General features: G+C 42.6%; 6 protein-coding genes across 10 annotated transcripts in view; 5 read left to right on the forward strand and 1 right to left on the reverse strand.

Moving 5' to 3' along the window:
- The window catches only part of eda (ectodysplasin A), a 33000-nt gene extending 27865 nt beyond the window's left edge, over nt 1-5135 (forward strand). The window contains exons 3-8 of one of the 4 annotated variants that reach the window (XM_062486330.1): nt 1159-1191; nt 1592-1777; nt 1980-2014; nt 2171-2222; nt 2481-2611; nt 3133-5135. In XM_062486330.1, the coding sequence (XP_062342314.1) occupies nt 1159-1191; nt 1592-1777; nt 1980-2014; nt 2171-2222; nt 2481-2611; nt 3133-3393 (698 nt within the window). In that variant the 3' untranslated portion in view covers nt 3394-5135. The remainder of the gene's footprint in view (nt 1-1158; nt 1192-1591; nt 1778-1979; nt 2015-2170; nt 2223-2480; nt 2612-3132) is intronic. The other 3 variants (XM_062486331.1, XM_062486332.1, XM_062486333.1) reach the window with 3 other exon arrangements.
- Nucleotides 5136-7665: 2530 nt separating this feature from the next.
- Nucleotides 7666-10058, forward strand: wnt11f2 (wnt 11, family member 2). The gene is made up of 5 exons (XM_062486335.1): nt 7666-7861; nt 8014-8249; nt 8359-8636; nt 8833-9125; nt 9241-10058. Exons 1-5 carry the CDS (start codon nt 7788-7790, stop codon nt 9413-9415), a joined length of 1056 nt encoding a protein of 351 aa, XP_062342319.1. The 5' UTR covers nt 7666-7787; the 3' UTR covers nt 9416-10058.
- Nucleotides 10059-11070: 1012 nt separating this feature from the next.
- Nucleotides 11071-14268, forward strand: igbp1 (immunoglobulin (CD79A) binding protein 1). The gene is made up of 6 exons (XM_062486336.1): nt 11071-11304; nt 11708-12016; nt 12251-12446; nt 12543-12622; nt 12762-12871; nt 13203-14268. The coding sequence occupies exons 1-6, from the start codon at nt 11105-11107 to the stop codon at nt 13349-13351; spliced, it is 1044 nt and encodes a 347-aa protein (XP_062342320.1). The 5' UTR covers nt 11071-11104; the 3' UTR covers nt 13352-14268.
- An 82-nt stretch (nt 14269-14350) lies between these two features.
- On the forward strand, nt 14351-18106 carry gjb1a (gap junction protein beta 1a). 2 transcript variants are annotated; one of them, XM_062486341.1, is made up of 3 exons: nt 14351-14434; nt 14747-14824; nt 16136-18106. In XM_062486341.1, exon 3 carries the CDS (start codon nt 16150-16152, stop codon nt 16873-16875), a length of 726 nt encoding a protein of 241 aa, XP_062342325.1. In that variant the 5' UTR covers nt 14351-14434; nt 14747-14824; nt 16136-16149; the 3' UTR covers nt 16876-18106. The 2 variants fall into 2 exon arrangements, with proteins under 2 accessions (XP_062342325.1, XP_062342324.1); XM_062486340.1 differs by lacking the exons at nt 14351-14434; nt 14747-14824 and adding an exon at nt 15650-15793.
- Nucleotides 18107-19052: 946 nt separating this feature from the next.
- gja2 (gap junction protein, alpha 2) lies at nt 19053-23066 on the forward strand. Its single transcript, XM_062486334.1, has 2 exons — nt 19053-19346; nt 21171-23066. The coding sequence occupies exon 2, from the start codon at nt 21220-21222 to the stop codon at nt 22288-22290; it is 1071 nt and encodes a 356-aa protein (XP_062342318.1). The 5' UTR covers nt 19053-19346; nt 21171-21219; the 3' UTR covers nt 22291-23066.
- A 5-nt stretch (nt 23067-23071) lies between these two features.
- The window catches only part of LOC134040085 (zinc finger MYM-type protein 3-like), a 13003-nt gene continuing 10728 nt past the window's right edge, over nt 23072-25346 (reverse strand). The window contains exons 23-24 of the mRNA XM_062486309.1: nt 24180-24294; nt 23072-24067 (exon numbers count right to left, since the gene is read on the reverse strand). Coding sequence (XP_062342293.1) covers nt 23881-24067; nt 24180-24294 — 302 coding nt within the window. The 3' untranslated portion in view covers nt 23072-23880. The remainder of the gene's footprint in view (nt 24068-24179; nt 24295-25346) is intronic.

The following is a 25346-nucleotide window of genomic DNA, read 5'->3' on the forward strand; positions in this document are numbered from 1 at the left end:
CATCTCTCAGTATTAATTAATCACTAAGTGTTTCAGCTTGCAGACTTCGCAGCCCCAGCTATCGGGATTTTCTAGTTCGCCTCAGAAACATTCCTGCTATTTTTGGAATGTGGGGTGCTTCAAACATTTGGGGAGAGAGAGACAGAAGGGTGTCATAATTTATTGTCTTGCTTGCTGTTGAAATACTGCTCGTGGCATGTCGGTATGATTCCATTACCAAATACCTTTTCAAATAACTGTCTTCCTGGCTGCTTTTAAGCCTAGAAAAAGCTACTGAAACATACAGCCTGTAAAGAATGCAAACCACCTTTAGAGAGATTTTCCTCAAATCTGTAAAATTCCTGAGTCTTTAAATGCTAATTACTCCCAGACCACCTCCTGCCTACCCATGATACAGACACAGACTCTGTGTCTATAATCACTCAGGACTTGGCATTTCACATCTTTCACTAACATGTTCCAGATTGTATTTCACTCATTAAGAAAAAACAATGTAAGTGCATCCACTAATGTGTCCAGGGAGAAACTTTATCTGGGAGAACAATCTAGATCCATCTACAAGAAACAGAGAGATGTCATCACCAACTGAGCCATCTTATTTCATGGACAGTCTGCTCTTGAAGCGCACTGTTCAATTTAGTTTAATTTCGAGGCGAAAGCTTTCTTTGTTTCAGGGCAGGGACCCTGAAGCTAAATCCGATCGTTGGCTCCACATGCTCCCCCTCTGAATCCTTATTGTATGACTCATGGCTTATCTTAACATTAGCAATTAGAGACAAGGAGAAGCCAGCCTGGATGTTGTAAAGATTCAGACATTCTGATCCGCTCTGTGGTGGGAGAGGCAGGTATCTCTGTGTTCTAACCTGCGTATTGGCCACCTTACCCGCCTACCCACCTATACTTGTGTTTCTCCCATGTGTCTGATTGGAAACCACACCTTCTGTCAGATGATTTGTGTGTTAGTCATTTCCCTGAGCTTCCAGGGTCTTGAAAGGAACAGTGCTTTCAACGGGTCAGTGTGGGAGATGCCAACTGGAATCTGGTGCAATGGCAGATGGAACGTGTGGATCTAACTGTAAAACAGCTCAGCTGAACAATACAGCAGAATATGAGTGTGTCACCAACACCGTTTATCTGATTGTGTTTTCTCTTTCTCAGAGTCAAACGGAAGACGGAAAGAAAAGAAAAAAGGTACAGTTCTCATCGTGACTGTGGACACGCCCTCTGCGATTGAAGGAGAGTGAATAGGCGTTGGCCAAATTTGATCAGGGACGATTGGATCATGGGCTTGACCGCCAATCAATCTGATCGTCAGAAACAAAAACAATTACATGTCTCCTAGCAACTGTTGTCAATGTTCTGGACCAACCCCATCTCATATTGCTGCACGTTAATCTGTCACATTCATCTACACGTACACAAAATCTCTGACACTGAATGTTTAAAGTAAAGCAAAACACAAGCTTGTGAGATCATGAAGGCTTACCCCTACCAGGTTAAGTGGGCATTCGCCCGATTCAAGATTCATCTGTTTGCTTTTGGCTGATGTTGGTGTGTCTTAAAGGCTGGTTTCCATGATTATCGTCTCCAGGTAAGAAGGGCCCTCCTGGTGCCCCAGGGCCCCCGGGGCCCCCAGGGCCCCAAGGCCCCCCTGGCATCCCTGGGATCCCCGGCATCCCTGGGAGCAACGCCATGGGCCCCTCCGGTCCCCCAGGACCCCCCGGCCCGGCCGGCCCCCCAGGGCCACAGGGCCCCCCTGGCCCTCAAGGACCTGCAGGTGCCCCTAAAGTTTTCTTATCTTTGGCTGAACGACCTAGAAAAACCTTTCAAAGGATGTGGATGTACTTTGGTGTTTAATCTTTTTGTGTTTCTTAAACTGATGTTAGTTGGATTGTGTCACAATGTAGGATGTTGTGTTTTCATATACTGCGCTGCGTGAGGTTGTCGAACTAACATGATTTGTTTTCTGACTTGCGCAGGAGGCGTGGACAAGGTCAGACTGAGAGACAGTCAGGTATGAGCGTTTTGACATCGCCTTGTTCTCGTCTGCTGACGGTGGTTTCATGAAACAAAACACAACACATCCTGAATACATATCAAAGTTTACGACACCACGTTAAAGTTGCATTTCTCTGTGGAAGACTGTAAATTCGGTGTGATTGTGTTCCAGCCGGCCGTGGTTCATCTTCAAGGCCAGGAGACGACCATACAGGTCAAGGAAGGTAAGCGTCTCTTCTCTACCGGACATGAAGCCCTGACAGGCTGCCCACATTATGGAACTTCAGTAGAAGAGTGATCAATGAAACAAACGCTCTAATAGACTGCTGTAGAGTGATATGATGCAATCATGTATATCTTGGGGGGGGGGGGGGGTGTATTTGGCATTTAAAGATGTTTTTGTCAGTGCTTGATGTTGTTTAACCACGTGTTGTTTTGTGGTAATTACGGATTTTGAGTGGCTGCCCTTTTCTCACGCTGAGATCTTTCAGAAGGCGTGTTAAGAAACTGGAAAATGATCTCCATTCACCACAAGGTGTTCAAGATGCACTCCCGTTCAGGAGAGCTGGAGGTTCTGGTTGATGGAACCTACTTCATCTATAGTCAGGTAGAAGTGAGTACGTCCTTGGGCCTAACTCTTCCTGTAGCCTGCAAGCCTCTCAGGCCTTTACTCTGCAGTCTTAGAGGTCCGTGCCTTTTCCCACTACCAGCAGGGTCAGAGGAGTATTGTTGAGGTAGTGGCTCCGATTTGTAGAATACTGTAGAGTACGGATTTAATGAATACCTTACTTATACATTTTTGTGCGCAGAACTTTAGATTTTCACTGTTATATATATGACCTAAACATCTCAACAGGACTCTAACTGTTTAGTCATAGTATTCGTTTCAAGCTGTTGAAATATATAAATGTGGAAACAGGGTTTACTTATGGCAGATCTCTTAACTGCAGAGGCAAATGTCTGAATGAGTGAAGGGAATGTACAGCATTCCATTTACATTTTTGTAAGTAGATTTTTACCAGATCACCAGAAGCATGAGTAAAAATGATGGATCTGTATAGCAACACTCATGGATCTGCCCTGCATGCTCGATTTTTTTCACAGCTCGTTTTCTAAACCCACCTTTTTCGTCAGGTTTACTACCTTAACTTCACTGACATCGCGAGCTACGAGGTGATGGTGGACAAGACTCCGTTCCTGCGCTGCACAAGAAGCATCGAGACGGGACAACGCAAGTTCAACACCTGCTACACGGCGGGGGTGTGTCTACTGCGCGCGCGCCAGAAGATCTCCATCCGTATGGTGTACGAGGACACCTCCATCAGCATGACCAATCACACCACCTTCCTGGGAAGCATCCGCCTAGGGGAGGCCCCTCCAGCCAATCACTCGTGAGCAGGAAGTCACACACGCCTCCAGGCCACACCCACCCTGGAGTAAACCATTACTTTGTTCTCTCTGGGGGGGAAACGCTTCGTACAGTTGGAGTCTGTCTGTGGTGATGGTGGACTGCAAACGTACCTTATACATCCACGATGAGAGGCGTCCTTGCTCTTGATGTTTTTAATAAAATTTGTCTGTTTGTCTCGACTTTTAGATGAGCGAGGAGATGGAAAGCAAGGTTGATAAAAACCTCATGTCATGTTTCCATTCCAAGTTCTTCTTTTTTTTGTGTCTGTGAGTGTAGAATGCTTGTATTTTCACACAAAACTGTATTTGTGGTCCTGAATGTGATTGGTTCACGTATGCCATTATGAAAACATGCACACATAATTATTAGCTTTTGAATTTATTGAGGAAAATACAATAAAGATTGTGCTTTTCTGTGATTAAAATAACACACATTATGTTCAAGCACAAGAGATTCACAGATAAAATGTGCACTGATTGAAGCAAATTATGGATTTTTCTTTCTCTCTCTCAATCTTTCTTGTAAGGTCAGTATGAATGTTTTAGTGTTTGATAATTGAAATGAAGTTGCTTGCCAAGACTGAATCTCCTGAATTCCATGATAATATTTCTTTGTCTGCTCTCAATAACACAAACGATGCAATTTCTGTGTTACTTTTGCCACCCAGTTTCTCTCTGAATTTAGTATTTTTCTTGCTGTAGTTCTTTGGATTGTTTGAAAGTGACTAATTTACTTGTCATTCTGTTTGAGCCAAACCAGCCATGTCTTTTTTCCTGAAAGGTAGAATGTGTTTCTATTTTTTCAACGCGTTTCTCAAAACAGTTTTTTTTTTGCATACATAGGCAGCTTGAAGCTTTTGTAAATATCACACAGTCAGAATGTTTCTTACCATACTCTGTCTCATGATCATGTTTCTATGTGAAAGGACACAATAGTCTTTAAAATAGCATTTATGGGCACATATTATGCTTCCAAGTAGGCTACAGTTTATGGTTCTTTATGAATATCCTCTGCACTGTGCATATACTGTAAGTGTTACAGGTCCATCTCTATGCAATCAGCCCTCTAGAACGTATGTGGGTATTACAGTATCAGAATCTAGTCCAGTTGTTTTGAATTATTTCATTCCGTGAAACAAAGTTAAGAAAGGAATCAACATTAGAATTATAACATTCGAAACATTTTCTTTTGCTGGCCATATTCAAGCCCCCTCACCCGCCCCTTGCCTCTCAGTCAAAAGCAAGTTAGCAGTCCATCAATGAGAATCAAAAATCTGGCTGTTTAGATTCTGTAAGATCCGAGTCCTTGCCATAATACCTTGAATTGTTGCCATGTGTTTTACTGATGTGGTTGATGTGTCCCGTTGTTCATGTAGAATTATTATGGGACGTCTGCCTCATGAAGTTAAGTTCTTAGAGTAGCTTACTAAAGATGAGACAAGATGAAAATGATGAAAATGAATAATGAATTTGAACACAACCCAAAATGGTCGTTTCTCAGAATCTAACCTGTTCAGATGATGAGTAGGAATATATTGTGTAACTCATTATTCTGATTGTTTGTAGGTAAATAGGGTATATTTTCCCTGACTTTGTTGAATATAATGTACATTTGTATACTCTGTTGTGATTGTACATATGTATATAAAATAGAATTTCAGTTTTTGTAAATTTAATTGATTTATAATATTAAACTGTTTTAACACTAGCACATCTATGCTATGGGACACATTTTGAAGTTTATTGTAGATACTACTTTCTACTACTCAAGATGGTGACCAAACATGAATCCCCGGAAAAAAAAATTAACTGCTTTCCCATTTACTTTAAGATGAGAAAAAAAAACCTGCTCATTAATCCAGCCTGATGATCATGCTGTTTTATTCAGATTTGGAGCTGTGCTGTCTGTTGGCTCTGATTCAAAGAAGCAGTGAGACTCCAGATGCGAGGCGTCTGCTGTCTGTTGTGTTGATAGACAGTGACCCCTAGTGGTCGGACAACAACCACTCAGGCCAGCAAAGCAAAAGTGGAGTAAAGTATAGGATAGTAGTAGTAGGCTTCTTTTCAGAGTAGTACGTTTCAAGTTTCTTCCCATTTGTAACAAGCACAGGTAAATTGGAAGTATTCGGTGCTGCTCTGCTCCTCTTGATAATCCCCAGCAGCCTATCTCAAACTATAGTAAATAAACTAAACCTATAAGAAATCAGTCTAGCCTATATGAGCTACAATACTTATCGATGACATATTTAATAAAGTTAGTACATTATTGATCTCTGAGGGAAAAGCAAACTAAAAGATTCCTTTTATATTTAGTGCCATAATGAACACATTTTAGGCTCAGCTCTGGTAAATAAAATTAAAAACTGTTGTTATGGCAACATGAATAGCATTATTCTGTTTTCTTAAGAGATAAATTTTTCCCTTTCAGTTGTGAAAGCATTTGTTACCATTTTCTTACCTTCTTCACAGTTGGCTAGGTGACCTTAGAGATTCCCTTAGAGGTCTGTGCTGTAAGAATACCCTTACAGCACAGACCTCTAACGTCTGCATCTCCAACATTCAATACACATTATTTGCAATGTCACATGTGTACTTCCATTCCTTTGAGGGGAATACCTTCAGTGTAGATTCCACTAATAAGCATTCTCATAGAACTGAAAGGCAAAACAGGAAAGGCGAAGCTTTGCATGCAAGCTCACACCCTGACCTTTCATTTACATGAATGTTTCCTCACCTCTCGAGGCTCTTAACACCAGAATCTTCAAGCAGAGATCCCAACAAAAGGAAGGATTTGCTTGGGGTAAAGTGTCTTCCACAACAGACAGCCATGTTCTGGGGGGAAGGGGGCGGAGCAAGGTGGAGTGACGGGGGTTAGGGAAGTTCCTTTCTTTTCAGAATAACTCACTGTTGACAGCCAGCTACGTTGCTCATGGAACAGTATGCTGTAATATATATTGTCAACACCAAGATATGTCGTCTGACCTACGGAAGAGACTGGCTCACCCAATGTGCTCCTGTGGACTGAGATCTGTAATAGTCACCTTAGTGAGGGTTTAATGCTGTGAGAAGATCACTCTATCAGTTCTAAATCACGGTTTAACATTACCACCTACCGAGTTACTATTGTTGGAAATAAAGACACTAATAAGATGTTCCTCCAAAACCTTGTCTTAAGACGACTTCTGAGGGAAAGACTAGCCTCTCTCATGGTGGGAATATAATAAGGGTTGGATAAACACAAGTTTGAATAATCCTCTCACTAAGGCATACTGATGTCCCCTGGAAGCTTCTCTTTCAATCGCTAATCTTCTGCTCCAACCGCCTGGAGATAATTAACCATTTCTACTCCCTTTTGGCCATGCGACTGAAAGGCCTGTTTCTGGCTCCCTGTTTTCTTTGTAGATTAAGATTTTACGGCATTATGAGGTGACCCAGAAGGATTCATCAGGACACAAATGATGCCAGCACATACAACACACAACACACAACACACACAACACACACAACACACAGTGTAAGGAAGGAGTGTTGAAATAGTGGACAATGATTATTCTGAGGAAAACTACATTTGTTGGTCAAAACCAAAACATTTATTGAACAGGTTAAAAGCAGAGCTTTTACCAAAACATTTATTGAACAGGTTAAAAGCAGAGCTTTTATCTCGTAGTGGGATAATCGTTTGGTAGGTTTTAATAATCCTAAATCAATAAGGGTCTTATCTTATCTTAAATAAATACACATAGATGCTTCCTTGCTTTGAGTAGGACTAAGTTAGTATTTAGAGCTCAATTGTTAAAGTGTTGGTTATTCAGTAGTCTGTATTGCTTGAATTTTCTGAGTGTTGCAAATCCTCAAAGGAAATCTTCAAAGATTAAGGATCCGTGGTTTCGATAGTGCATCACTGTGTCTCGCACATTGGAGACGTCTCATCTGTGATGATTAATGACGCACACTGCTGAATGGGACGGAGTAAGCCTATTAAAAAGGGAGAATGGTGAAAACATTGGAAATACAGTAGCTTACATGACAGCATTATGCTTCTCGCAATACAACACTCATATTGGAACATACTATGTTAGTCGATCAGAAGTTGGTGACCTAAAAATTAGATCACTGCATTTAAGTAGTTGAAACGGTTGAAATGACTAAAAGTAGGCCCCTTTGGGTCCATAGTCGAGTAGCCAATTGAAAGGGGCGTGGTTAAGGTAAAGTCACATAAGAAGACTGTGTTGGGGCGGTCACACAGATGACCTACCACTTGGCAGGACAAGGGGTAGTACGTGAATCGGATTTTAACGTTTGGAGTACCAGAAGAAACTATTTCAGATTGGAACTATAACGACTCTTGAAGAGTTAACGAGATTTATTTAAATTTCGAAATGAAATACCACGTGGATTTATTTCTATTGACCTTTATGATGAACACACACTGCTGTGGTGGCATAATCTGGCTGTAAGTATACAGACGCAATGTTGTCGTTAAATGTATTTTTACAACTACAATACCACTTTAAAATCCTATAAATGTTTGATATTATTTACATGGAGTAACCGTTGGTAGTCTAGTGGCCGTCTGGTGACCTAATGGAAGATTTGTTTTTGCAGGGGCCTTACTGTTAATGGTAGCTCTGTTGGTTGGAATCAAACTCATCATTGCAAGCTGTTAGACGGACTGGCCCCCGATCAGCTGCAACTATGCCGGAGGAACCTCGAGCTCATGCACAGTATTGTCCACGCGGCAAAGTTGACCAAAACGACCTGTCAGAACACCTTAAGTGACATGCGATGGAATTGCTCATCCATTGAAAATGCACCTCGTTTTACGCCAGATTTAGCTAAAGGTAAATATTTATTTCAATGTTGAATAATGACCCTAAAGTATCATGGCTTCAGTGTTAGTCTTTTACGTAAGTTTCTCTCAGTATGTTTATTCGCTCTGTATATTTGCAGGTACCAGAGAATCTGCGTTTGTGTTCTCGCTCGCCGCAGCCGTAGTTAGTCACTCTATCTCCACAGCCTGCTCATCTGGAGAGCTTCCGAGTTGCTCGTGCGCCCCGGCACCTGCGGAACAGGCAGGGCCCGACTTCAGATGGGGAGGATGTGGCGATAATCTACGGTACGGTCTTCAAATGGGTTCCGCTTTCTCGGATGCACCGATGAGAAACAGCAGATCCGGCTCACAGGCGTTCAGGCTGATGCATTTACACAACAACGCTGTTGGCAGACAGGTAAGGCTATTTTCTTTGTACAAACCCACATGTTCTCATTCAGTCTTTCATGCATGGCTTCCAATATCAGACCACAGGCGTCCAAACTCATTAAACCCATCCCAAACTGTCCTTGCATTACAAAAACAATTGGATTGGGATGCTTATCTGTACTGTTCTTGTAATCTACAAAATATGTTTTGTACTCTACTTCTAGGCACTGATTGAATCCCAGGATACCAAATGCAAGTGCCATGGGGTGTCTGGCTCATGTTCCGTCAAAACATGTTGGAAAGGCCTCCGTGATATCGGCTACATCGCCACAGAGCTTAAATCCAAGTACCTGGCTGCCACTAAAGTGATGCATCGCTATGTGGGGCCGAGGAAGCTGCTGGTGCCCAGAGAGCTGGACGTGAGACCAGTGAGAGAGAGCGAGCTGGTCTACCTGATCAGTTCTCCAGATTACTGCACACACAACGACAAGCATGGATCTCTCGGCACACAGGACAGGTAGTTTATAGTCTACCTAAACACCTCACCTGAAACAGAATAATGCATTTTGCCTTTAAGTGTTGATTACCTGACATGTGCTTGATCTTCAACATGTTTTTATTGTTGTTTACAGACAGTGCAACAAGACAACCAATGACAGTGGGAGTTGCAATCTGATGTGCTGTGGCCGTGGCTACAATGCCTACTCAGAGAGGATTGTGGAAAGGTGTCAGTGCAAATACCACTGGTGCTGCTACGTCACATGCAAGAAATGTGAACATACGGTGGAGAGATATGTATGTAAGTGAACTTTTCAAAGACATTTGAGCTGCTGACACGAAGCACTATTTTCATCACATCTCGATAAGCTCGCCAACCAAGAGGACCCCAGACTCCCTCAGACTCTGGGAAATGAAGTGTTGGAGAACGCTAGAGACACTGTAAGGACAGTCATGCTGCTCCAAGGACCGTGAACAGGATGTGAGGTCACAGGAAAGACGACTGATATCTGATGGGTAAACGTGATTGGGAGTATTAAATGTTTGATTGGTGAATAATTCCACAGTGGATAACTGGAGAAGAATACAATAGACATGGCTCATGGAAAAAAAGACTTTTCAAAAGAAAACCTGCCTTGTGTGTTAACGGGTTCCGTTGGTAAATGAATCAAAAAACCGTAAGAAAGTTACATTTAACTATCTGAATTCCCTTACACAGACGATTCTTTATCTGAATGGAACATCTCACTTCATGAATATTGGCCTGCAAAAAACAAGTTTAATGCATTTTAATTTTCTGGACACCAAGGGCTATATAAGGGTATATTTATTATATTAAAAAGATAGAAAAAAACTTCTGAGTTTTATACATTTCTTTTGCATGAAAATAGTTGCTATTAAAATGGCCAATATTTTCCAAATATTTTGGAAAGTTATTTAAATATTTATTAAGGCTGGGGACAGGAAGCTGACACAATTTAACAGATAAATATCCTATACACAACACAATTTATATAAAACTGTAGGTATATTTTAACAATAAAATGTAAATCACGTATTATGAAACGTACAGCTAAAATGAGTCAAATATGTTCTTTTCTAACATGACATTTCCATGAACCCATTTTGGAGACACACCATCTTATGCTGCTTAATTAAGGACCCTCAAACTCAATGTTTTCTCAATGTGTCTGAGACTCCACGCTGCAGAGCCCGAGATGACCACAGAGATGACATCCAGCTGTAAAGAGCCCTCCTGTTGACTCAGGACTTGGTGAGACTATGCTCGGAATGCCGGCAATCCCACTTAAGCAGAAGGCACTGCTGCATAAGTGCTAATTCTAAATGACCAGAAGCTACATCACCAACACAGTGTATTTAATATGTTCAGCTTCAGGGCACAGGAATAGGCGTGTGTGGGGGTTTAAGGGTATGATTGATGCCTACAAGCCCATGAACCGTACACTTATTTTGGTTGAACAACTGTTCTAAACAATTCGTCTTGGACGTGTTTGCAAATCTATCTTGAGACTAATTAAAAAAGGAGACAGGTGACGAAATTCTTGGTTCCAAAATAAAAACCCTCTGTTTTCCTTTTGAATTGTATTCGAACTGCGCAGTCATCAATCTGATAACCTGAATCCTGCATTGGGAGAAAAACTTCAGGAGGTCACATGATAAGATGATTCACATGTATATCACTTAAACATAAAAAAAAAAATGGTATTAGTACTGAAAAAAAATAAGATGCTTTTTTTTTTTTTTACTTTAACTTGAGTGAAAAAGTGTTGTCAGTCCTTCAACTTTTAGTCATTAAGTCTTTTTAAACATGAGTTACTGTACTTCTACTTGAGTGAAGGATGTGTGTACCTTTGCCGTCTCTGGCATCAGTTTTATGTCTCTCCAGGGCACAGCAGATTTTTTCTGTTTCGCGTTTGGACAAGGACGAATGTTTACGGAAGCCGATAGGTCATCATCAAGGAAAACATTGCTGTAAAGATGGCAGCCGCCAAAATCACTGGTGTGTCAGATGAACCCCTTAAATTATCAGAATTATTAGATCACGGGTGGAAATTATTTGAGGAAGTCGATTGTACCAATGAACCCATTGCAGCGACCCACATACAAGTTAAAATAAAGCGCGGAATAACGCAACTTGAAGAGGCGTCGCGAATGGTTGCCCAGCTCGATTTGTTCAGGTAGTGTACTAGCTAAAGCTAGCTAGCCTTGCTATGGTACGCAACGCTAGCCCTGTTGTCAAACGTCGTTAGCTTGTGATAGTACTATATTGCTAACAATATTGGTTGTGTTACAGCTGTCGATTTTAAACGTAGTGTCACACATCAACATATTTCCAAAACATAACTAGTTAGATATTACTATTTTTAGACAAGCTAATGCGTCGCAATAGGCTAGAAAATTAGCTCACGACAGTTCACCAAACTTTAGCATGTTCATGATGGTAGCTTGCCTTTGCAGGCTAATTTGCTAGCTAGCTTTAGCTAACGTTACTGCGTTTTGGACAGCTAGCAGCCATTGCTAAAGGACCACTTAGCTTCTCTCCATTGTTCCTTGTACTAATCATTTGGATGTATGTTTCAGTCGCAATGAAGAGTTGGAGGAGATGGCAACTGCCGATTTGAAGTACTTGCTGTTACCTGCGTTTCTGGGAGCGCTTACTATGAAGCAAGTGAACTTGGCCAAACGACTGGAGCAAGTTCAGATTGCCAGGGTGTACTTCTTAGACTTCTTGAGAAGGTGTAAGGAGTATGACCTCTCAAAATTTGAACTACCCAAGACAAGCGAAGACTCGCCAGGCACTTCGGAAGAATCAGAACAGGGGCCCGCCACCTCCCCCAAACCGCCAGACCTAGTTGCAATGGCAACTCAGAGACAAGCAAAGATCGAAAGGTCACAAAAATAACTGTTTACATTTAGCTAGTCCGGCCTTTATGTTTTACCGTGACACAGACAGTGTTTGTTGTTCGATATGGACTCTCATGTCACTTATGTGAACTATGGAGTGCTTCTTTACTCACCCATTTTTATATATGTATTTGAATGAATTTAAATAATTTCAGTACAGTTTATAACTGATGTTAGAACTGGACCTTGAGTAACCTTCCAACTTTTGGAATTGTTTAGATACAAGCAGAAGAAGGACACGGAAGCAAAGCTATCGGAGATCAAGGCAGCTGTCGACAGTGGAACGGCAGATGATGAGATTGTAAGAGACTTCTACCTTCTCAATGTCAGGAAATGGATTTCCATATCCCTGGAGGAAATCGAGAGTATTGACCAGGAAATGGAGATTCTGAAAAGGATGGATTTTCTGAAACAGGTAGGCCTAGTTCGATATTTACACCGGATGTTTACGGAATGTTAAATTAACAAGCAGGTATATCGTTGAGAACCTAACGCATGATCTCTTGTGTAGACTTCAACAGAGCCCTCACAAACCAAACACAGGCCACCCATGAAGCCTTTCATCCTCACCAAAGATGCTGCACAAGCACGGTACTTGTCAACAAAGTACCCTGACGATGTGTTGGCCACTGAAGTTTCCCCCTAAATGTACTATTAATCAACTAACATGAATTGACATGCAGCATTAATTAACCCTGTGTCCTGTCCCTTGTCTCTGCTTGGCGTGCAGAGTGTTTGGAGCGGGCTACCCCAGCCTCCCCACCATGACGGTGGATGACTGGTACGAGCAGCACAGAAAGAAGGGGGCTCTTCCTGACCAAGGCATCCCCCGGAGCGCTGGTAAGACGTTCAGCTGTTCTCCAACCTACTGTAGTGGGCACTAATCCACTCAATGCCCTTCGAAAGATAGTGTTTATCTTCAGATGGGGTCAGATGGCTGAGCGGTTAGGGAGTCGGGCTATTAATCAGAAGGTTGTTGGTTCGATTCCCGGCCGTGCCAAATGACGTTGTGTCCTTGGGCAAGGCACTTCACCCTACTTGCCTCGGGGAGAATGTCCCTGTACTTACTGTAAGTCGCTCTGGATAAGAGCGTCTGCTAAATGACTAAATGTAATGTAAATGTTTATTTACATCTCGTTAAAATGTTCCGTCGTTTCTGTTTTGTTTGTAGCCGACTTCGATGCCGATGAGCGGGCCAGAGAAGAGAAGGAGATGCTGGTGGAGAATGACGATGAAGAGGCTCTGCAGAAGGCCAAGGACTGGGACAACTGGAAGGACACGCATCGCAGAGGCTACGGGAACCGCAAGAACATGGGCTGACGAGCCGGGCTCCTCCCAGATGCAGCCACAGGAACATGCCCGGCCCACACATCTCTGTTACCACAATATTAAAGAAACGGTGACACAACAGCTGTGTGTGAAAGGATGGCCTTAAAGGGGAAGTTTCCACAACACAAGATGAGGACAGGTTTATCACCATCTGTCTTTTGGTTCTGAGTCTGCAAACCCTGGATTCCTTCCAGTGTGGTAGTATCAGTGGTACATCTTTATTTATTTGTGTCCGTTGGTATGATCTCACCTGCATTGGAAGCAAGATTTAACAAAGACCATGAGTCATTGGTCTAGCTGGGTCTAATATGAAGTGCATCTGTAATTTAATTCTGTCATTGTTTCTGAAAGTCAAAATTCAAGACCTACTATGTTGACTGTGGAATGGAGTTGACAGTATAGTAAGCAATAGAAAATTACTTTGGTATTCATTTCATCAAAAGGATGACTTAAAAGGTGAGCTGGTTTGGAATATGATGACAGCTACATGATATCCCATTTGTAAAACAGACCCAAATTTCAATTTCAAAACGTGCGTTCCTAATGGTGTAGATGTTCTTTGGGTTACCGAGTAGTGATTCATATATGTTAGTACGATGCATTTCATCATACTAACTTAATTCTAGGTAAACACATTTTTTTTTTAATGTACTTGACTTTTCAACATGTATTAAAGAAACACGTTTCCCATAACCTCACAGTTGCTGTTTTAAAAAGCACTTTCTCAGATTCAGATTTGGGGTTGGTATACTTTAAACCGCCAGTGAACTGCATGGCCCAAAACTGTACATTTTTGTTGCTGCTTTGTAATGACATGCCACCCCCCCATTTCCCCCTATTTGCTTCCTGAATAAACAAGCGTAATGGTTAAGACAAGGGTTTATGACAGTTGTCTCCATTTCACACAGTATATACAACTACAATTACAGAAAAGCCCAATGGAATGTTTTAAGTATATTTTATATTTTGCTAGCTATAGAAGTAGACAGACAACCACAGACGTCATTCTTAAAAGTTCAGGCAGTCATCTAAGCTGCCGTCTGTTATCTTTAAGATCCACATCCTCAGCCTCTGGTAAGACTTTCTTTGTGTTTGTGTTGTATTTTTTTACTCTGTACTGCGTCAAAATCGGCCTCCACTTCCCTGCCAGTACACAGCACAATGGAGAATGAGGGCCAGACTTGCTGTCCACACAGATTCTTTCCCTGTCAGGGTAGGCGGAAATTGAGGCGTTTGATCTGAATTCTAAAGGGGCTTGTTGGGGCTGGTAAAAGCATCTATTGTATGTAAATTATTCACACAAGGGCATATGACTTCTACTGTGCAGGGCAGTGGCTAGTGTGAGGAATCATTAGCAATGCAAACTCATGGTGGTCTTGTTCACAGACTCACCAATGGGGGGGAAAAAATTGCAAAACTAATTCAATAGTTGATGGGCGTGTTCGTGCACTATTTCATCTAAAGGTAAATAGATCTTTTTTCATGTTTCAGTAAGGAATGGTTTAGTTTATTAAGCAACAGTAAAGAAAGGGACATTTATATCTGTTCCTCCTTAGATTATTTACTCTTCATTTGTATGAATTAGGGAATAATTTGTACTGTTACCTTTCTGCTTATATAAAATGAACCCTACATAATAATTTTTGCTAATGGATTACATAGAAAATGCGACGATTGACTACTCCATATAAAGTTTGACATATTTAAACTTGATATGTACACACCATAGGTTTGGCAGTTGAATTCTACATTGCTTCCACTCCAGTATTTGTTATATTATGAAATGTTTTAGTTGTTTAGGTATTAACCAATACTGGTTGCAAAGTATGGCCATTCTAAAAAAAAAACTAAAAACATATTTTTAAAAGCTTTTCACTAAATGTGTTTTATAGGTTTTGCTTTTAATTATTTATTGACCTTGATCTTTTTATTTTTTTTATTTTAATGATTAAACTTTGATTCTTTTTAATTTGTATTACTATATGCTCTGTAGCACTCGGAGATCGCTTAAATATAGAGTGCAATATAAATACAATTTATTATTATTATTATCCTGCATCAGTCTGCTCTGTGATCCATAGACAATACTGACACATGCAAACTGTAGCCAGAACAGCACTAAGACTTAATATCTATATGCGATTTATAACATTATTCAAACACAAAAGTAAGTGATTGGTTTACCGGCCAGTTTGGTGGCACTATCACCTCGGCACAGAGGTCAAAGACTCCACCCAGCCGTGCTGGTGGATTTGGGGACAGCAGGTCATGTGACGCGTAGCCATGCCCTCTTAAGAGGCCCGCCAGCCTGGAGCTGGATAGAGAGGCTCTCTTCCTCTGGACACACATCCAATGTCCTCTCTTCACCGGCGGGTCGTCGCTGTGCTGAACCCTGGGAGCCGCATATGCCTCTAACCCCTCCAGCTGAGCCTGGTAACTACCGATGCTCCCTGTCGAGCAGAAACAACAGGACGATTAAGAAAGGAACATTTTGAAAGCTATTTCTATTCTTCTTTCTTTTCCATCTTTGTGTCTGGAGAGTCTCATGTCACCTGGTCTTTAAAGGCTTCTTGTTTTATTGCCCTGATCACTGAACCATGGTAGGGTGGAACTGTCTGTTGAAGCTGGAAAGTGGATTATGAGGTTTTCTGTGATAAAAGTGTTTTTTTTGTTTGTAGGTTAACTCCCAATGGACTTAAGGAAAAGCTGAAAAAAGTCAAAATGGTCAAAAAGGGTAAGGTTATTCCTAACTAACTTTCCGTTTTTTTTTTTCAGACCCGGAACCGAAAATGAACTGGGCGTCCTTTTATGCTGTCGTCAGCGGTGTAAACAGACACTCCACTGGAATCGGTCGCATCTGGCTCTCTGTGCTGTTTATCTTCCGTATCCTGGTCCTGGTGGTGGCGGCTGAGAGCGTGTGGGGCGACGAGAAGTCGGGCTTCACCTGCAACACCCAGCAACCTGGCTGCAACAGCGTCTGCTACGACCACTTCTTCCCCATCTCCCACATCCGCCTGTGGGCCCTCCAGCTCATCCTGGTGTCCACCCCAGCCCTGCTGGTGGCCATGCACGTGGCCCACCGCCGCCACATCGACAAGAAGCTCTACAAGCTGTCTGGCCGGGCCAGTCCCAAGGAGCTGGAGCAGATCAAGACCCAGAAGATGAAGATCACCGGGGCTCTGTGGTGGACGTACATCATCAGCCTGTTCTTCAGGATCGTCTTCGAGTCGGCCTTCATGTACATCTTCTACATGATCTACCCAGGCTACAAGATGATCCGGCTGGTGAAGTGCGACTCATACCCGTGCCCCAACATCGTGGACTGTTTCGTGTCTCGGCCCACAGAGAAGACAGTGTTCACCGTGTTCATGCTGGCGGTGTCAGGGATCTGCATTCTGCTCAACATCGCAGAGGTGATCTTCCTGGTTGGGAAGGCCTGTGGACGGCACTTGATAAGCAATGCTGGAGACTCTTCCATGGGAGCGTGGATCACACAAAAGCTCTGTTCCTACTAGAGCAAACAGAACAGAGAAGTGCCCAGCCAGGACGAGGCATACGAGTTAGCGGTGACGAAGGGAAGCTTTAGATAATAAAACTGACGGTTCTGCTCTCTGCTTTGTTTTGAGACCTGTTCGTTGAAGTACCACAGCTTTCAAGTTATTAAGCCATCAAGCAGGAAAAAACACAGACTTATGTTTTGTATTTGTGTTGAATTTGTTCACCAAAACGTACTGTAAGGACTATTTTCGTTCACATGGAACAAGCTTGTTCTGTTGAGAGAGTGAGAGTGGTATATTTCTACAGAGATTTCAAAGTTTCTAGTCTTCTGATTATAATTAACAACCAGAGCGTTAGACACTAATAAACATGGCTCCTACCAGGTCATATTTGAAGGGATTTTCTCTCAAGTTGACCTGCTAATGACGGATGATAGAACAGAATATTCTCTGAATTTGTGTCAGATTTTCTCAGTTTTCTCAAATGATCACAAACAGCAGTTTTCACAGCTCCTCAGTCCCTTGGCTGTTCTCGCAGTTCACTACAGAATATCCTCCCTTGCACTCTATTCATAAAAAATGGCTGTGCGGGAAAGTATGTGGCACTAAACACATTGTAGCACTGTAAGTTTATACTTCATAATGTTTGTGGCATTTTAGTTTTAGGTAGTTTATGTTAATGCTGTGTATTTTAAGATCTTGTATGGAGAAAAGGCTTGAACAAGTTTGTCATATATATATATATATATATATATGTGTCAAAATTAAAACATGCAAAATGATGTTGTGTCCTTGGGCAAGGCACTTCACCCTACTTGCCTTGGGGAGAATGTCCCTGTACTTACTGTAAGTCGCTCTGGATAAGAGCGTCTGCTAAATGACTAAATGTAAATGTACTGAAAATAGCTGGTAAATTAATTGTTTCATGCAAATAAATGGTCATTTACAAAATATTTATGACACACTTGTAGTTGATACAAGGTATAGTCTCTATGCAATTGTTATTAATGTTTTTAAAAAAAAGGCGATTTAATAAATCTAAACAATAATACCGCCACATTGTTGTCACAGTATGTCAAGTAATGTCCATCCATGTAATACCTTAACATACCACATGGTGGCATCAGAAACTTAGCATACAGGGGGCATGACCATTTCATGGTTCCTTCACATATCATCTCAGAATGGGATCAAAATGAATAAACTGTATTAAATAAAATCCTAATCACAAACCGTGTTGTCTCTCTTCTAACATCCAAGGAGGTCCTGAACGCTGTTTAAGCACCTGTGACAGCTCATCTAAGTCCCCCTGAGCCAAGACTCACACAGGAGGGCAGAGGGCGTGCTACCAGGTTATCAATAGCATAGTCTAGCGAGAGGTCAGTCTCAAAGTACAAAGTATTCCCCCTGCGGGCAGCTGGCCCTCTGGGGACAAGTGCGAGGGCACTTCTCTTTTTCTGGATCCCATCAGGGCAACCCATATATGGACGGTATATCAGGTGTGAGGTCGGCTATGCCAGGAGATAGTTACTAACAATGAACTTCTTCTGTCTCTGAGACTGTACGTACAGCAACACCAAATTTAAAGCTTGGAATCTGGTGCAGCCACTCAGAGATATTTAACAAAATCATTTTTGATAGCTTGATTCAAGTTTTGGACATTTAACAATAGTCTATTTGTTTACTAATAAACCCTCCCTGCTTTAAGAGCTATCACAGCTGTTTTGCTCTGCGTTAATGTGTCAGACTGTCTTTCAAATGAAAGGTTACAGCAGGGTCATTTTGACTGTTCAGGATCGTTTGTCTCCTTCCCCAGGTTAAACAAATCCAGCAGTGTTCTTAAGAAGGATGTCCTCTGTTGAGTTTATAACCGCCACAAACTGGGAGTTTCCAGCCAGCCCATTAAACAAGTACCAGTCAGTCACAACATGACAATGATGGGAGGTCTCGCCTCTCCCATCTCACACGTTCTCCCACGCAGTCACAGGCTGTCTGACCCTCCACCTTCCAGCTCCCATCTCACAAGAACCCCCCCCCCCAGCCCCTCTCCCCCAGACCCCTCCAGCCGCCGGAGGGAGATAACCAAGCCACTCCCTTTTTACTTGAAGTATATTTAGAGCAACGCAGACTAAAACCCACCCCCCATTGGACTATTTAACCATCAGTCAGATGTACAGAAACACCACTTAAGCAGTGAGCTTGATAATTCTCTTTGGGGAGGGAGTTTTTATCCTTCGCTTGCACAGGGAAGGGGTGCGCTAGCAGGGGCCCAGCTACAGTTTACTTCTTATACGAGAGTCGTATGTGGTTTATACGACTGAGATTCAAGAAGAGAGAGCTGAACGTAGAGGCTGGAGTCCAGAGGGAGCTGAAGATCAGCTGAGGGGTGTCACACGACCAGAGGACATGTCTCTCTCAGTGGGGGAGGAGAGACGCAGCTAGCACACTGCATCTGTCTCCCAACTCGAATGAAATACCAACACAATAAGGTGGGTCTTGACACACGTTTCACTGAAGATTTCAACAAATATAGTTGTCTTAGAAATTGTTTTTTGTGTGTGTGATATAGATTGTTGCAAGTACACACAAACAACTCTGGTGTTAGCCAGAACTGTTGAAAAGGCTAGGGTTTGCTCCTGTAGAAAGAGCTCTGCTAGAAGAACACATTCCACTGTACGAGTCATCAGATCGAGTCTTTCTTAGATGTCACTGACTCCTTTCCATTAGATTATGTTTCAAAATGGAAAACTGAGACAGGAGTCAAGTTCTTTTTTTAAACTTACTGTTGCTCCCTGTAATGACGTCCAACAGCATGAGTCTCAGTAGCTGCTGGTTCAAGTCACCGTGACTCAGAGGATAACTACAGCTGTGATGATTTCATGTCATGGTGCCATGTGATGGATTATGAAGAGAGCAGTGAGGAGAAATGCAAAAGTCCAGATTACCTCAAGTAGTTGTGAAACTTGCGATGATAAATTGATAGATAAAAACATGAATATGAAATAGGGCTGGGCGATATATATATTTTTTTTATATCTCGATATTGTCAAAATGTTTACAATATTCAATATATTGTAAACAGATTTGCATTTGCATTTAAATAATAATAAATAAATAAAACATTAGAAACATTTGCCACAATTAGAAACCAAAAAAACAAAACATTTTGATAAAACAGCTATTGTTACAAATTACAAAATGTGTAGTGCAAATTTAAGCAGTTGCCATAACATGGTACTTGCAACTTGACAAAATGGACCTCACATGGACATGTTCTTTGTGAGCATGTGCACAAACGGTGTCTGTTTTTGTGTGTGTTTGTGTGTGTGAACACAGAGGAGCCAGATGGTGATCTTAAAACACAAGCAACACAAGGACCAGCAAAAATAATAATAATAATAATATTCGATATTCACGATATTCACAATATTTTCACATTTTCCATCATCGTCAAAATTCTTGCGACATTATCGCTAATATTCGATATATCGCCCAGCCCTAATATGAAACATCCATCAAAGTCTTGGTTTGGTCAGCACAATAAATAATGTGATATTATGAGTCAAGGACTGAAACCAAAGAATAAACCTATGAATGTGCTCATGTTCACACATGGTGTTATATATAATAGCAGAGTAATAGTTCATCTGTTTGATATGACTTCTCATTGAGGAATAAGTGTTAGTTGAAGAGTGGACATCCTGTTGTTGTCTACGGTGCTTCTATAAAGCACAGCCTTCAATAAAATGTGCTTCTTCAATTACAAACTACAGTTTTTTTCCAAGTGCTTTCAAGCATATTGAAACTATCTAGGAACATGGCAAAAGGCCAAGTTCAGGATGTTCTGTGGGTAAAAGAAAATACCTTAATGTTCGTCTCTGCATGAAACAATGTTTTAGAACAAAAAGAAACCTAACGAGAGAAACTTGGAGCGAAGCATCCATATGAAGGAATCTGGTTAATCAAAGAAAAGCATTCTCCAGCAAATAAAAACTCTTGCATTTACGTGCCAAAAACGACCAAACAAATGAAGGCGCTGGAGAGGTCAGTAAAGTGTTTTGGCTTTCATCTCCGCGTGCTGAAGTGTGCAACAAAATCCGTTCTAAAGGAAAATAATGTCCGAAGCTGAGCGATAACACCCCAGGTTTAATGACTGAGAAAACTGTGAACAATACTCAAGCCCTCCAAACTGCCATCCATGAATGTTCTAGACCAAATCCTTTTTTCTCTGCCATTTGGTTTTCAATCCAAAAATCGTAGCCTACCTTGTTTCTGTTTACATAGTTTACAGTGAACTTCATCTCTGGTTGTAGGTTCCTGAGGCGGATCTCTCTGGAAGACTGAGCGTATGTGTGCGCCACCATGGGGGACTGGAACTTGCTGGGGAAGTTGCTGGAGAGTGCCCAGGAACATTCCACAGTCGTGGGCAAAGTCTGGCTGACCGTGCTGTTCATCTTCCGCATCCTGGTTCTCGGGACCGCGGCGGAGAAGGTGTGGGGTGACGAACAGTCCGGATTCACCTGCGACACCAAGCAGCCCGGTTGTCAGAACGTCTGCTATGACAAAACTTTTCCCATCTCTCACATTCGCTTCTGGGTGCTGCAGATCATCTTCGTGTCTACGCCCACGCTCATCTACCTGGGACACATACTGCACCTGGTGCGCATGGAAGAAAAGCACAAGCAGAAGGAACAACCCCATCTGACGATTAGCAACGACAAGCAACAGCTGCTGCCGGGGACCAAGGCCAAGAAGGCTCCTGTTAGGGACGAACAGGGCCGGATCCGTCTGCAGGGGGTCCTGCTCCGCACGTACGTCTTCAACATCATCTTCAAGACTCTGTTTGAGGTGGGCTTTATCGTAGCTCAGTACTTACTGTACGGCTTTGAGCTGAAGCCGCTGTACACATGCAACCGCTCTCCCTGCCCTAACGTGGTCAACTGTTACATCTCCCGTCCGACGGAAAAGACCATTTTCATCATCTTCATGTTAGCGGTGGCCTGCGTCTCACTGCTGCTTAATCTAGTGGAGATTTACCATCTGGGTTTCACCAAGTGTCGCCAGGGCCTCCGCTACAAACGGTCTCAGGCCGCGTCGGAAGCGGCATCCAAGACCGCTAGCGAGACTGTTGTACCATTTGTTCCCAGGTATAATTACTTCCCCAGTCATCACCAGGCTTCTGAGCCGTACCACTCTGACAAATACAGCCTGACTGAACCAGACTCTACCTACCACCCCTACAACAGCAAGGTGGCTTACAAGCAGAACAGAGATAACCTGGCCGTGGAGAGGAACAGTAAACCGGAAGGGGGTGACATGAAGCAGGCCAGGTCCAGCCCTGTTCTGGGAGTACCTGAAGAGAATCAACGACGAACGAGTCGATCAAGCAAGCACAGCAACAACAAGACAAGACTCGATGATCTTAAGGTCTAAGTTTCCTCAAAGAGTGACATGTTTAAATTGTCTACGCCTTAACTTCTCTCATGAAAATCTTACCCAGATTAGGATGCATGATGTAGACCTGTTTCAAGATTAGTTTCATTTTGTACATAATTTACTTGAATTGAAGAAGCATTCTAAAGCAAATGTTTGAGGAATTAACCTAGAAAAGTAGCTAGAATCAGTTGTCAACACCGGCTTGTCTAGAACTGCCTTGTTTTATATTGTTTACTTGATTAGGTAGTCCATAATGTCCTTATTTCTTGAATACGGAACAGAATCTGCACACTGTTTGAATCAACAGCAGTTTTCTTTTTTTTAAACATAAATCCCGCAATGACAGAAGTGGACCCAACTGTTCACACCAGAGTAGGTTGGACAGAAACCAAATTCAACTGTCCCATTAGAGCTGAAAGTCTGAATGTTTCAGGAGATATTGAAGACAAATGACACATTTTGACCGAAAGCGCTTCCGTTGTCCTAACTGTCCAACGTGATTGGTTCAACATCAAATGAATCACATGAAATCAGATTTGTATCTGTGTATAGGTTAATACTATTGTCCGGAATCAAGTCTGCATAACAACGTTTTTGCATTTGCCTGTATGCAACAGTACAGATTAAACTGATTTAATAACGGCTTTGTGGATTGTTATAAACAAAACAAAAAAATATATGGATTTCTGAATCCTCTCACTTCACAAAACGATGTAAACTCATTGTTGTAAAGACATTTGAAAAACATGACAATGAACAATAAAACATTTTTAAAAGGTTCAAGGTTGATGTGGTTTAATGAATGGCAACATCTGTTTTACGATTAAATAAAACAACAACTAAAGCAGGTGAAAGGTTATTACTGTACAGGTATTCATTTCCATAGACTGTCCTTTCTCAGTGCAGATTTGAAACTTAACTGTTTGATAATATACAGTGCCATCAATTATATAGTTACAAATCTGCTTTGGAATGAAAAGGAAACCAGTATTGCATTTAATTTTCATTTTAAATAAATGAATTTTAAGTAAAATGCTGTTCTCTATAAAAATGTGTAATAAAAATAGATCTCCAATACAATATAAACAAATGATCCAATCCCACAACGTCTACCTTCCTTCTCTTCCAAACCACGGCACACACAACACGCGCTGTTCCAAACTGTCACCAAAACAACTTGTCTGTTTGTTATTTGGGTAGAACATGGTGGCATTTGACATGTACAAAGTATAAAGTACAGTTTTCTTGTAAAAACATAAATTGTGGTTCAACTACCTTAGTGTGACATTATTCACTAGTGAAAACCTAGAGGAAGATCAGGGAGCTTCTCAGGTAAGCATGTGGGCCAGAGGGGCTACACAAGATGCCACTAAAACAATAACAAAACTACCATCCACTGGCCCCGGGAAACACTTCCCTCCTCACTGCCCTGATTAAAATAAACTCAAGTGACTAAACCATAACACGGTGTCATTACATTTCCCAAGTTACTACAAATGGTGTTAGTACTGTATCTTGCCAAAGAAACGGAAAAAGAAGTCTGGCACCTTTTGTACCACAAGCGTATCCCCAGTGCTGTGTGACTGTTCAGTCCACGTTGCGCTGTCCTGAGGGCTCCCCAGAAATGTCCCTCACGGCCAGGATGCGGTTCAGCAGGACTCCGAGCATTCCCCTGGACATGGGCGTCTCGGAGTACCACAGGTCGCTGTCGATGGTGCAGGTTCTCTCCGGAAGCAGGTAGATGGAGGTGGAACTGCTGAGCACGGCGTTGGGGCTGCGGGAACAGAACACACACCGGGACTTTAGTCGGCATTGAAGTACACAACAAGTAACACTTTGGGGTTACTGTGTGTTCTTCCTGTCTGCAGGGCTGGCCTGGTTCTCACCATTTAGAGAGGTAGAACTCGAAGAACTTGACTGGGCATCTGAGGGGGTTCATGCGGTTCTCCTCCTGCTCCAGTTCCTCCTCGTCTTCTCGTTTCCTTTTACCCAGGGTGCACTCTGTTCAAGAAAAACACAACAAGCTAAAAGAGGCTTTGTTGTCCACTTTTAAGACGTTCTAAGACAATTATTCCTTTTTCCTCCAGATGGACGTTATGATTAGGCTGTAAATGGGGGCAGGTGGAGGACTGAGGTAGGACACATCTGTGAGTGTGAAGCAAACACTCTTAACATGCCAGAACACACTGACAGTTAAGTCGTGCGTTCCCGTGGAGATGGGGGGCCCGGTGATAGTGACCGTTTCCTGCCGCGGTCTCTCCCAGCCCGAGGCTTCTCCTGCCGGCAGCACGGGGTCGGGGTGTGAGTGTGCAGAGAGCGGAGACGCCCCTCCCTGCATCTCCCTGGCTGAGGGCAGCCCTTCACACAGACCCCCTCCCTGCTGGTGTATTAATAGCTCTCAGACACACTCAGAATAGAACGGTGACTAAACCAGGGGGAAGGCAACCAAAACTTCCATCTCCTGCATCAACAGCACCAGGTCGTGTTTGTAAGAGTCAGACAAGCAGCCACACAGACACCAACACGAGGGAGGAAGAGGTTTACAACTGGCAGGCCCAAGGCCTCTCTCATCCCCCCCAACACCGAGCAGACAGTACACCCCAGTCCAGCCATATCCCTTCTCCAACTGTTTCAACCTGACCTGGAAAAAACACCAAACAATATAGGAGACACTGATATCCAGTCAGGGACAGGGGCAGACTCAGCCTGACTCAGCCTGACTCAGCCTGACTCCAGTCAGGGACAGCCTGACTCAGCCTGACTCCAGAATAGGGACAGCCTGACTCAGCCTGACTCCAGAATAGGGACAGCCTGACTCAGCCTGACTCCAGAATAGGGACCGCCTGACTCAGCCTGACTCCAGTCAGGGACAGCCTGACTCAGCCTGACTCCAGAATAGACACGGGTTCTGCTCCAGTAGGAGCCTGTCCGTAAACATCCAGACATATCAGGGATTCCAACGTATAGGTTTTAAATAAACGTCTGGCACCCTGAACATTTCACAAGCGCTGCAGCCCTGTCCACTAGGCTGCACAGCTCATTAGCACCACGTT

This window comes from Osmerus eperlanus, chromosome 19 (genome assembly GCF_963692335.1).
Source record: "Osmerus eperlanus chromosome 19, fOsmEpe2.1, whole genome shotgun sequence".
Taxonomy (NCBI): Eukaryota; Metazoa; Chordata; class Actinopteri; order Osmeriformes; family Osmeridae; genus Osmerus; species Osmerus eperlanus.